Source organism: Nerophis ophidion, linkage group LG09 (assembly GCF_033978795.1).
Source record: "Nerophis ophidion isolate RoL-2023_Sa linkage group LG09, RoL_Noph_v1.0, whole genome shotgun sequence".
Taxonomy (NCBI): domain Eukaryota; kingdom Metazoa; phylum Chordata; class Actinopteri; order Syngnathiformes; family Syngnathidae; genus Nerophis; species Nerophis ophidion.
In genome coordinates this window covers 67,693,467-67,706,802 of record NC_084619.1, presented here as the reverse complement: position 1 = coordinate 67,706,802, position 13,336 = coordinate 67,693,467, and the positions used below count along the sequence as shown (strand labels likewise).

General features: G+C 41.4%; 1 protein-coding gene across 1 annotated transcript in view; it reads left to right on the top strand.

Moving 5' to 3' along the window:
• Positions 1-13,336, top strand: part of LOC133559659 (serine protease HTRA1B-like) — a 56,167-nt gene that overhangs the window by 41,077 nt on the left and 1,754 nt on the right. Inside the window, exons 4-7 of the mRNA XM_061911631.1 lie at positions 7,868-8,062; positions 8,138-8,170; positions 8,234-8,348; positions 10,581-10,638. Coding sequence (XP_061767615.1) covers positions 7,868-8,062; positions 8,138-8,170; positions 8,234-8,348; positions 10,581-10,638 — 401 coding nt within the window. The remainder of the gene's footprint in view (positions 1-7,867; positions 8,063-8,137; positions 8,171-8,233; positions 8,349-10,580; positions 10,639-13,336) is intronic.

Genomic DNA, 13,336 nt, shown 5'->3' with positions numbered 1-13,336 from the left:
CTTCAGCTGCATGCTTCACCGGCTGTGCATCTGTCTCCTCAGCGGGGGGCACTTCATCTGCACTGGCGTCTCCCTTCTTGTGCTCCTCCACCACTTCTTTGGGGGGGGACTCGCCGCCTCCCCCCACCTGGTCCCCCAGCGCGTGCAGGAGTCGGCAATTCTTTCGGCCGCTTTCTGCCAGCTGCATGAACGCGTCAACGAGGCTCTGTCGCTCTTTGATCGCTCTTGCTCTTCATCTGCTCCTGCAGGCTCTCCAACTCCTTCCTTCTCCATCCCTCCTCCTCCTCCCCTTTTATACATCATCAGGCGAAATGTTAATAATTTCCACGCACCTGAATTAGGTTGAGGCGGCCTCGCTCTCGGCACGTCCCGCATCTCCGCTCCTCCGCATCCTCCGCCTCCTTGCCGCCATCCCGTTGGCTCTGCCTCTCCACAGTCCTCCATCGCCAGACGCGAGAAGGGCTTCCGCCCGGCTGAGCCTACTCTCCCCTCCCTTTTTTGAAGGGGCGGGAAATGAAGAATGCCACGGCCACCTGTCTTCTCTTCTTCCATTGCTTCCTCCACCAACACGAGCTTGTCCTCTTCCTCTGACACCTCTTCGTCTTGTGGTTGTACTTCCGCTTCTACGTCCTCTTTGACCTTTTCGACCTTTTCTTTGTCTTTTTCTTCCTCACTTTTTTTGACCTTTTCTTCGTCCTCTTTGACCTTTTCTTTGTCTTCTTCTTCTTTGTCCTCTTTGACCTTTTCTTTGTCTTCTTCTTCTTTGTCCTCTTTGACCTTTTCTTTGTTTTCTTCTTCTTTGTCCTTTTCTCCGTCCTCTTTGACCTTTTCTTTGTCTTCTTCTTCGTCCTCTTTGACCTTTTCTTTGTCTTCTTCTTCTTCGTCCTCTTTGACCTTTTCTTCATCTTCTTCTCCTTCTTCCTCTTCTTCTTTGTCCTCTTTGACCTCTTCTTCTACTTTGTCCTCTTTGACTTATTTTTCGTCCTCTTTGACTTCTTCCTCTTTTTCTTCCTCTTCCTCCTCTTCTTTCACTTCTTCTTCTTCTTCAGCTGCACACTTCACTGGCTGTGCATCTGTCTCCTCAGCAGGGGTCGCTTCATCTGCACTGGCGTCTCCCTTCTTTGCTCCTTCGCCACTTCTTTGGGGGGGGCACTCGCCGCCTCTCCCCACCTGGTCCCCCAGCGCGTGCAGGAGTCGGCAATTCTTTCGGCCGCTTTCTGCCAGCTGCGTGAACGCGTCAACAAGGCTCTGTCGCTCTTTGATCGCTCTTGCTCTTCATCTGCTCCTGCAGGCTCTCCAACTCCTTCCTTCTCGATTCCTCCTCCTTCTCCCCTTTTGTACATCATCAGGAGAAATGTTAATAAATTCCCGGTGTGTGAGCCACGCACCTGAATTAGATTGCGGCGGCGTCGCTTCCGGCACGCTCCGCCGCATCCTCCGCCTCCTTGCCGCCATCTTGGGCAGGGCTGCAGCGTGCCCTACCCCGCCGTCGGCCCGTTGGCTCCGCCTCTCCACAGTCATCTTTTATTGATCACTTATTGGAATATTTGTATTATTGGCGGATGATTTTAAGTCTCCTTTTTTGGGTAACGTTTTAAATGTGGAACGTCAACAAAAGTTGTATTCATTGACGTGTCAGCGGCCTCAAAGTGGAAGAAAATGCCAGCTTGGAGCATCCATCCAGTTGGCACGGAGCGAGACGTACACTGGATGCTGTAAAACCTCTCATTTGTCAGGGCCCTGTGTGTGTGTGTGTGTGTGTGTGTGTGTGTGTGTGTGTGTGTGTGTGTGTGCGTGTGTGTGTGTGTGTGTGTGTGTGTGTGTGTGTGTGTGTGTGTGTGTGTGTGTGTGTGTGTGTGTCCACATCCAGCAGTGTTCTCATGGGTCACATGTGGCCGGTCAGCACTTAAACAGAGTCTAAGTGCACGTTTGCCAGTAAAGAAAATGGCCAACATGTCCTTCTCATCAGCGAGTTGTGGGCAGATCAAAGCTTCTCTGTGGTGTCTGGCCAGAGCGTAGACACCCCTTCTCACACACATACACACACACACACACACACACGTGTTTGCTGTTATGTCCTCCAGCAGACACATGGAAACCATCGTGGTTTGACAGCGTTAGCATGACAAGCTAACACACACACACACACACACACACACACACACACACACACGTTTGCTGTTATGTCCTCCAACACAGTGGTCCCCAACCACTCGATTGGTACCGGGCCGCAGAATATTTTATTATTATTATTATTATTATTATTTTATTTTTTTATTAAATCAACATAACTCCTGGAATATTCCCTTTGTTGTCGTCGCCTGATCCAGATGTCCAACGTGAACGCCTCTCCGCCGTCCCTCTTTGTGCTCGCTTTCCTTAGAACCAGGACGGCCACGCTAGGAAGGGTCGACTGGCAGCCCGCAAGCCAAATCCAGACCAAGACTAACACCACACTGGAGTTCAGTTCAAAATGATTTTGCAGCAACATCCTAAAAACAATCGAGTGTTCTTGTGCTACTGAGGAACTTGGACCACACATTGTAGATTAGTTTTATGGATATTAGAACCTTGCTAGCAAACATAGAATACCCAGGTCCAAACCTGGGATTTACAAAACTGGGGCGTTCCTCACAGCTCCTTATTAGGTCCTCTCCTTGTTGCATGAAGTGATGGATGTAACTAAGATGTTTGTTTACTTCACATGCAGTCAGTAGTCCTCAACATCTTTAGTTCTACTACTGGTGTTCCTCAGGGCTCCATCTTAGGTCCTCTCCTTGTTTCGTGAAGTGATGGATGTAACTAAAATGTTTGTTTACTTCCCATGCAGTCAGTAGTCCTCAACATCTTAGTGGTGTTCCTCAGGGCTCCATCTTAGGTCCTCTCCTTGTTTCATGAAGTCATTGATATAACTAAGATGTTTGTTTACTTCACATGCAGTCAGTAGTCCTCATCCTCTTAGTGGTGTTCCTCAGGGTTCCTTCTTAGGTCCTCTCTTTGTTTCATGAAGTTATTGATGTAACTGAGATGTTTGTTTACTTCACATGCAGTCAGTAGTCCTCAACATCTTTAGTTCTACTAGTGGTGTCCCTCAGGGCTCCATCTCAGGTCCACTCTTGTTATATGAAGTGATGGATGTAATTAAGATGTTTGTTTACTTCACATGCAGTCAGTAGTCCTCAGCCTCTTAGTGGTGTTCCTCAGGGCTCCATCTTAGGTCCTTTCCTTCTTTCATGAAGTGATTGATGTAACTAAGATGTTTGTTTACTTCACATGCACTCAGTAGTCCTCAACCTCTTTAGTTCTACTAGTGGTGTTCCTCAGGGCTCCATCTTTAGGTCCTCTCCTTGTTTCATGAAGTGATGGATGTAATTAAAATGTTTGTTTACTTCCCATGCAGTCAGTAGTCCTCAACATCTTAGTGGTGTTCCTCAGGGCTCCATCTTAGGTCCTCTCCTTGTTTCATGAAGTGATGGATGTAACTAAGATGTTTGTTTACTTCACATGCTGTCAGTAGTCCTCAGCCTCTTAGTGGTGTTCCTCAGGGCTCCATCTTAAGTCCTCTCCTTGTTTCATGAAGTGATGGATGTAACTAAGATGTTTGTTTACTTCACATGCAGTCAGTAGTCCTCAGCCTCTTAGTGGTGTTCCTCAGGGCTCCATCTTAGGTCCTCTCCTTGTTTTGTGAAGTTATTGATGTAACTAAGATGTTTGTTTACTTCACATGCAGTCAGTAGTCCTCAACCTCTTAGGGGTGTTCCTCAGGGCTCCATCTTAGGTCCTCTCCTTGTTTCATGAAGTGATGGATGTAATTAAGATGTTTGTTTACTTCACATGCAGTCAGTAGTCCTCAACCTCTTTAGTTCTACTAGTGGTGTTCCTCAGGGCTCCATCTTAGGTCCTCTCCTAGTTTCATGAAGTCATTGATGTAACTAAGATGTTTGTTTACTTCACATGCAGTCAGTAGTCCTCAGCCTCTAGGGGTGTTCCTCAGGGCTCCATCTTAGGTCCTCTCCTTGTTTCGTGAAGTGATGGATGTAACTAAGATGTTTGTTTACTTCACATGCAGTCAGTAGTCCTCAGCCTCTAGGGGTGTTCCTCAGGGCTCCATCTTAGGTCCTCTCCTTGTTTCGTGAAGTGATGGATGTAACTAAGATGTTTGTTTACTTCACATGCAGTCAGTAGTCCTCAGCCTCTTAGTGGTGTTCCTCAGGGCAAAATCTTAGGTCCTCTCCTTGTTTCGTGAAGTGATTGATGTAACTAAGATGTTTGTTTACTTCACATGCAGTCAGTAGTCCCCCATATTTGTTCCCACTACCGCGCCTTAAGTTGGAGTCTTTAATCTCGTTATATGCAAATATAATGACATTAAAGTCCATTCTATTCTATTATATAGTCCTCAACATCTGTAGTTCTACTAGAGGTGTTCCTCAGGGCTCCATCTTAGGTCCTCTCCTTGTTTTGTGAAGTTATTGATGTAACTAAGATGTTTGTTTACCTTACATGCAGTCAGTAATCCTCAACATCTTAGTGGTGTTCCTCAGGGCTCCATCTTAGGTTCTCTCCTTGTTTTGTGAAGTGATGGATGTAACTAAGATGTTAGTTTACTTCACATGAAGTCAGTAGTCCTCAGCCTCTTAGTGGTGTTCCTCAGGGCTCCATATTAGGTCCTCTCCTTGTTTCATGAAGTCACTGATGTAACTAAGATGTTTGTTTACTTCACATGAAGTCAGTAGTCCTCAGCCTCTTAGGGGTGTTCCTCAGGGCTCCATCTTAGGTCCTCTCCTTGTTTCATGAAGTCACTGATGTAACTAAGATGTTTGTTTACCTTACATGCAGTCAGTAGTCCTCAACCTCTTAGTGGTGTTCCTCAGGGCTCCATCTTAGGTCCTCTCCTTGTTTCATGAAGTGATGGATGTAACTAAAATGTTTGTTTACCTCACATGCGGTCAGTAGTCCTCAACATCTTTAGGTCTACTAGTGGTGTTCTTCAGGGCTCCATCTTAGGTCCTCTCCTTGTTTCATGAAGTGATTGATATAACTAAGATGTTTGTTTACTTCACATGCAGTCAGTAGTCCTCAACATCTTTAGTTCTACTAGGGGTGTTCCTCAGGGCTCCATCTTAGGTCCTCTCCTTGTTTTGTGAAGTTATTGATGTAACTAAGATGTTTGTTTACTTCACATGCAGTCAGTAGTCCTCAACCTCTTAGTGGTGTTCCTCAGGGCTCCATCTTAGGTCCTCTCGTTGTTTCATGAAGTGATGGATGTAACTAAGATGTTTGTTTACTTCACATGCAGTCAGTAGTCCTCAGCCTCTTAGTGGTGTTCCTCAGGGCTCCATCTTAGGTCCTCTCCTTGTTTCATGAAGTGATGGATGTAACTAAAATGTTTGTTTACCTCACATGCAGTCAGTAGTCCTCAACATCTTTAGGTCTACTAGTGGTGTTCTTCAGGGCTCCATCTTAGGTCCTCTCCTTGTTTCATGAAGTGATTGATATAACTAAGATGTTTGTTTACTTCACATGCAGTCAGTAGTCCTCAACATCTTTAGTTCTACTAGGGGTGTTCCTCAGGGCTCCATCTTAGGTCCTCTCCTTGTTTTGTGAAGTTATTGATGTAACTAAGATGTTTGTTTACTTCACATGCAGTCAGTAGTCCTCAACCTCTTAGTGGTGTTCCTCAGGGCTCCATCTTAGGTCCTCTCCTTGTTTCGTGAAGTGATGGATGTAACTAAGATGTTTGTTTACTTCACATGCAGTCAGTAGTCCTCAACATCTTAGTGGTGTTCCTCAGGGCTCCATCTTAGGTCCTCTCCTTGTTTCATGAAGTGATTGATATAACTAAGATGTTTGTTTACTTCACATGCAGTCAGTAGTCCTCATCCTCTTAGTGGTGTTCCTCAGGGCTCCATCTTAGATCCTCTCCTTGTTTCATGAAGTCATTGATGTAACTAAGATGTTTGTTTACTTCACATGCAGTCAGTAGTCCTCAGCCTCTTAGTGGTGTTCCTCAGGGCTCAATCTTAGGTCTTCTCCTTGTTTCATGAAGTAATGGAAGTGATTGATATAACTAAGATGTTTGTTTACTTCACATGCAGTCAGTAGTCCTCATCCTCTTAGGGGTGTTCCTCAGGGCTCCATCTTAGGTCCTCTCCTTGTTTCATGAAGTCATTGATGTAACTAAGATGTTTGTTTACTTCACATGCAGTCAGTAGTCCTCAGCCTCTTAGTGGTGTTCCTCAGGGCTCCATCTTAGGTCCTCTCCTTGTTTCATGAGAGGACCTAAGATTTAATTAAAATGTTTGTTTACTAAAAAAGATGCGAGTGTTGTCCTGAAGATGATCTTTGAGCAGGCCCTTAAAACTGCTTTCATTAATTTGTTTTTATTCATGACACCTTTTTTTTTATGGGAGATAACTGGGATAGACTCCATCTTACTTTAGTCATTGTTACTAATTATGTCATTTTAGGCATTCAATGATGTAGTACTTATTTAGCAAATTGATTGTTGTACTATTCTCTTGTTTTTCTATCTGTTCCCTGGTGTGACTGCTACAGGGAGTCAGGATGAACCCCCCCGAAGGTCACCTGGGATAGGCTCCAGCTCACTCCAATAATTAACCCATTCATATTTGTTTAATGATGTTTGTGAGCATGCACTTATTGACGGATTCGACATCCTGTGGTTGCCATGGAGACCAGTATGTGTTTGTTCATGACAAGTAGGCTCCTGCTTTGTGTGCACCCACACACACACACACACACACACACACACATGCCGTGTTTGTGTCGTCGTGTTTGCTTTTGCGTCCACCCGGCAGACGCCACAATGTCCAAGTAGCACAAGGCTAGTAGGTTTAGGAGCCGCATGGTGGTGTGCTTTTCCTGCTGGGAAACAAACGCCAGGAGGTGAGGCTGCACCTGACGGACACTGAGATTGTGTGGAAATAAAGAAAAACAACATGAAAATACACAAGAACTGTTGAAGGGACACAATTATTGTGTGAAAGGAAAAAAAACATATATATATATATATATGTATATATACGTGTATATATATATATATATGTATATGTATGTATATATATGTATGTATGTATATATGTATGTATGTGTATGTATATATATGTATGTATGTATATATGTGTGTATGTATATATATGTATGTATATATATATGTGTATGTATGTGTATACATACATATATACATACCAATACATACATACAATCACATACATATATATATACATACATATCGATATATATACAAACATATATATGTATACATACATATATACACATATATATATACTGAAAAGTTGTGTTATTGTTTGCTCACTGCCGGTGCTGCAGGTTGAAAATGTACTTTCATTTTAGTGCCTTGAACCAAAAGTATAACTGTCCATAACGTTTGGAAGTTTTCCAATATAACTAAAACAATTCTTACTTACTAAAGCATCCCGTGTGTGATGTCTGTAGGAGTGTTTTTATGAACATTTGTATGGGCTGTCATATTGTAATGAAGCTAGTGTTGTTAGCATTAGCTAATATGCTAACAAATCACTCCAAGCAACGTTTGTAAGTTTTCCAATATAACTAAAACAATTCTTAATTACGAAAGCGTCCCGTGTGTGATGTCTGTAGGAGGGTTTTCATGCATATTTGTACGTGCTATCTTAATCAAGTTAGCGTCGTTAGCATTAGCTAATATGCTAACCTGTTTACGAGTGTCTGTGTACGTATTACTGACTTATCTGGTGCATTAGCTGATTGGAGAGCTCAGGCGATACTGGGCCAGGAGTGAGTCCGCATGAGTCCCTCCCTGCTGTCCAAGTCCCCTCACATCTTAACAACATTCCAACCACAGGCCAAGCTCCCGGTGCTGCTGCTGGGCCGTTCGTCCGACCTGAGACCGGGCGAGTTCGTGGTGGCCATCGGCAGCCCCTTCTCCCTCCAGAACACGGTCACCACGGGGATCGTCAGCACCACCCAGAGGGGAGGCCGAGAACTGGGCCTGAGCAACTCCGACATGGACTACATTCAGACGGACGCCATCATCAACGTACGGTTTCTCGGTTAGCTTGACCCTTGCTTTTGCTCGCGGCGCCATCTAACACTTTCCTCTCGCCCCGGACAGTACGGCAACTCCGGAGGTCCTCTGGTCAACCTGGTGAGACCCGAACAACCTTCAAGACCTCACTGGTCCTCGCTAACCTGAGGACTGTGCTTTCAGGACGGCGAGGTGGTCGGGATCAACACCTTGAAAGTGACGGCCGGCATCTCCTTCGCCATCCCCTCGGACAAGATCCAACAGTTCCTGACCGAGTCCTACGACCGGCAGTCCAGAGGTAGGCCAGACTTCAAAAGGTTGTCATTCGGTGCCTATGCTGACGCTCCATAGAACCAGATTGTTGGTTTTTTTGGTGGTGTAGATACCACAACAATCTGATGAGGACGCTAACAATAATTCCACTACTTAGATCAGGGGTCACCAACCTTTTAGAAAGCAAAAGCTACTTCTTGGGTACTGATAAATGCGAAGGGCTACCAGTTTGATACACACTTAAATAAATTGCCAGAAATAGCCAATTTGCTCCATTTACCTTTAATAAATAAATCTATATATATATTTTTTTAAAAAGGGTATTTCTGTCCGTCATTCCGTCGTACATTTTTTTCCTGTCACGAAATGTTTTTGGTAGAGAATAAATTATGAAAAAAACACTAAATTGAACGGTTTAAAAGAGGAGAAAACAGGAAAAAAAACTAAAATTAAATGTTGAAACATAGTTTATCTTCAATGTCAACTCTTTAAAATTCAAAATTCAACCGAAAAAAATGAAGAGAAAAACTAGCTAATTCGAATCTTTTTGAAAACATTAAAAAAATAATTTATGGAACATCATTAGTCATTTTTTCTGATTAAGATTAATTTTAGAATTTTGATGAATTTTTTTAAATAGGTTGAAATCCAATCTGCACTTTGTTAGAATATATAACAAATTGGACCAAGCTATATTTCTAACAAAGACAAATCATTATTTCTTCTATATTTTCCAGAACAAAATTTTTAAAAGGAATTCAAAAGACTTTGAAATAAGATTTAAATTTGATTCTACAGATTTTCTATATTTGCCAGAATATGTTTTTAAAATTTTAATCATAATAAGTTTGAAGAAATATTTCACAAATATTCTTCGCCAAAAAAACAGAAGCTAAAATGAAGAATTAAATTAAAATGTATTTATTATTCTTTACAATAAAAAAAAAAACACTTGAACATTGATTTAATCAATCAATCAATCAATCAATGTTTATTTATATAGCCCCAAATCACAAATGTCTCAAAGGACTGCACAAATCATTACGACTACAACATCCTCGGAAGAACCCACAAAAGGGCAAGGAAAACTCACACCCAGTGGGCAGGGAGAATTCACATCCAGTGGGACGCCAGTGACAATGCTGACTATGAGAAACCTTGGAGAGGACCTCAGATGTGGGCAACCCCCCTCCCCCTCTAGGGGACCGAAAGCAATGGATGTCGAGCGGGTCCAACATGATACTGTGAAAGTTCAATCCATAGTGGCTCCAACACAGCCGCGAGAGTTCAGTTCAAGCGGATCCAAGACAGCAGCGAGAGTCCCGTCCACAGGAGACCATCTCAAGCGGAGGCGGATCAGCACCCAATCGATACAGGCGAGCGGTCCATCCTGAGTCCCGACGAGCGGTCCATCCTGGGTCTCGACTCTGGACAGCCAGTACTTCATCCATGGTCATCGGACCGGACCCCCTCCACAAGGGAGGGGGGGGACATAGGAGAAAAAAGAAAAGAAGCAGCAGATCAACTGGTCTAAAAAGGAGGTCTATTTAAAGGTTAGAGTATACAGATGAGTTTTAAGGTGAGACTTAAATGCTTCTACTGAGGTAGCATCTCGAACTGTTACCGGGAGGGCATTCCAGAGTACTGGAGCCCGAACAAATTTAAATTGTCAGGAAAGAAGAGGAAGGAATTTAAAAGGTAAAAAGTTATATGTGTTTAAAAATCCTAGAATCATTTTTAAGGTTGTATTTTTTCTCTAAAATTGTCTTTCAGAAAGTTATAAGAAGCAAAGTAAGAAAATAAATGAATTTATTTAAACAAGTGAAGACCGAGTCTTTAAAATATTTTCTTGGATTTTCAAATTCTATTTGATTTTTGTCTCTCTTAGAATCAAAAATGTCGACCAAAGCGAGACCAGCTTGATAGTAAATAAATACATTTTAATAAATGGAGGCAGCTCACTGGTAAGTGCTGCTATTTGAGCTATTTTTAGAACAGGCCAGCGGGCGACTCATCTGGTCCTTACGGGCACCGCGTTGGTGACCCCTGACATAGAGGTTTTCGTTTCATGTCTCTACGACATTCCTAACGGAAGTTACAAGCAGTTTTGTATGTGTTTTTTCCTAGGGGGCGCTAGAGCGCAATTTAGATTTTTGGGGTTTGGTTTTTTTATTAGATCGCAATGTTCACCAGTCCTGATGTGTGTGTCAACTTTGGTGACAGGAAGTGGCCTTGTGGTTGTCATGTCTCTCTGCAGGCACGGCGGCCGCTAAGAAGAAGTACATCGGTGTGAGGATGATGACGCTCACCGCAGCGTAGGTGGCACGCGTCATGTGGTACACAGGTGCATGGTGTCATGTGATGTGTCATGTGGTACACAGGTGCATGGTGTCATGTGATGTGTCATGTGGTACACAGGTGCATGGTGTTGGTGGTTTGGCTTCAAGCGGGAAGATGTTGAACAGACAAGCTTAATATGTCGAGTATGCGGCAAAAGCGTTGCCACAAAAAGTAGCGCTACTGCTAATATGTAGCATCATTGGAAAAGTCACCCGCTAGAGAATGAAGAGTGCTTGAAACTCCGCATGTCAACATCTCTGGCTGGTGCCACACCCACAAAAATGCCCAAACAATAATTTTTACATCAACACCGTATGAAACAAATAGATGACGTCCGCAGGAACCTACCGCATAGTGTAGGATGTACACTATTTGATTTCCTATTTCGCAGCTCATTTTTATTTGACACTTTTTGAAATATCTTATGTGACATCATGCACAAAAGTGCACTTTATTTATATTTAACTATTGTAGTGACATCATGCACAATAGTGCACTTTATATGTTTTAAACTATTGGAGTGACATCATGCACAATAGTGCACTTTATATGTTTTAAACTATTGGAGTGACATCGTGCACAAAAGCGCACTTTATTTGTTTTAAACTACTCTATTGGCGTTCTGTACAAAAAGTGCACTTTAATTTAATGTTGTTTTTATACGTCATTTTGGTGACATGCACAAAAGTGCATTTTATTTGTGTTTAACTTTTGTAGTGACATCATGCACAAAAGTGCACTTTATTTGTTTTAAACTATTGTCGTGACATCATACACAAAAGTGCATTTTATTTGTTTTTAACTATCGTAGTGACATCACGCACAAAAGCGCACTTTGTTTTAAACTATTGTAGTGGTGTCCGGTACAAAAAGTGCACTTTTTTTACATCAACACCGTATGGTGTTATTTTGATATGTCATCTTAGTGACATCATGCACAAAAGTGCACTTTGTTTTAACTATTGTAGTGATATTATGCACAAAAGCGCACTTTATTTGTTTTAAACTATTGTTGTGGCGTTCTGTACAAAAAGTGCACTTTAATTTAGTATTGTGTTGATATGTCATCTTGGTGACATCATGCACAAAAGTGTACTTTATTTGTGTTTAACTATTGTAGTGACATCATGCACAAAAGTACACTTTAGTTGTTTTAAACTATTTTAGTGGCGTTCTGTACAAAAAGTGCACTTTAATTTAGTGTTGTTTTGATATAATCAACTTAGTGACATCAAGCACAAAAGTGTACTTTATTTATGTTTAACTATTGTAGTGACATCATGCACAAAAGCGCACTTTATTTGTTTTAAACTACTGTAGTGACATCATGCACAAAAGCACACTATTTCTGTTTTACTATTGTAGTGACATCATGCACAAAAGCGCACTTTATTTGTTTTTACTACTGTAGTGGCGTTCTGTAGAAAAAGTGCAATTTATTTTAGTGTTTTGATATGTCATCTTAGTGACATCACGCACAAAAGTGCACTTTGTTTTAAACTATTGTAGTGATATTATGCACAAAAGCGCACTTTATTTGTTTTAAACTATTGTCGTGGCGTTCTGTACAAAAAGTGCACTTTAATTTAGTATTGTTTTCATATGTCATTTTGGTGACATCATGCACAAAAGTGCACTTTATTTGTGTTTAACTTTTTTAGTGACATCATGCACAAAAGCACACTCTATTTGTGTTTAATTATTGTAGTGACATCATGGACAAAAGCGCACTTTGTTTTAAACTATTGTAGTGGCGTTCCATACTAAAAGTGCACTTTAATTTAGTGTTGTTTTGATATGTCATCTTAGTGACATTACGCACAAAACTGCACTTTATTTGTTTTTAGCTATTGTAGTGACATCATGCACAAAAGTACACTTTAGTTGTTTTAAACTATTTTAGTGGCGTTCTGTAGAAAAAGTGCACTTTAATTTCATGTTGTTTTGATATTTCATTTTGGTGACATCATGTGCAAAAGTACCCTTTATTTGTTTTTAACTATTGTAATGACATCATGCACAAAAGTGCACTTTATTTGTTTTAAACTATTGTAGTGGCGTTCTGTACAAAAAGTGCACCTTGATTTAGTGTTGTTTTGATATGTCATCTTGGTGACATCATGCACAAAAGCGCACTTTGTTTTAAACTATTGTAGTGGTGTTCGGTACAAAAAGTGGACTTTAATTTGGTGTTGTTTTGATATGTCATTTTGGTGACATCATGCACAAAAGTGCACTTTATTTGTTTTAAAGTATTGTAGTGACATCATGCACAAAAGTGCACTGCATTTCTTTCAAACTATTGTAGTGGTGTTCTGTAGAAAAAGTGCACTTTAATTTAGTGTTGTTTTGATATTTCATTTTGGTGACATCATGTGCAAAAGTACCCTTTATTTGTTTTTAACTATTGTAGTGACATCATGCACAAAAGTGCACTTTATTTGTTTTAAACTATCGTAGTGGTGTTCGGTACAAAAAGTGGACTTTAATTTGGTGTTGTTTTTATATGTCATTTTGGTGACATCATGCACAAAAGTGCACTTTATTTGTGTTTAACTATTGTAGTGACATCATGCACAAAAGCGCACTTTGTTTTAAACTATTGTAGTGGCGTTCCGTACAAAAAGTGCACATTAATTTAGTGTTGTTTTGATATGTCATCTTAGTGACATC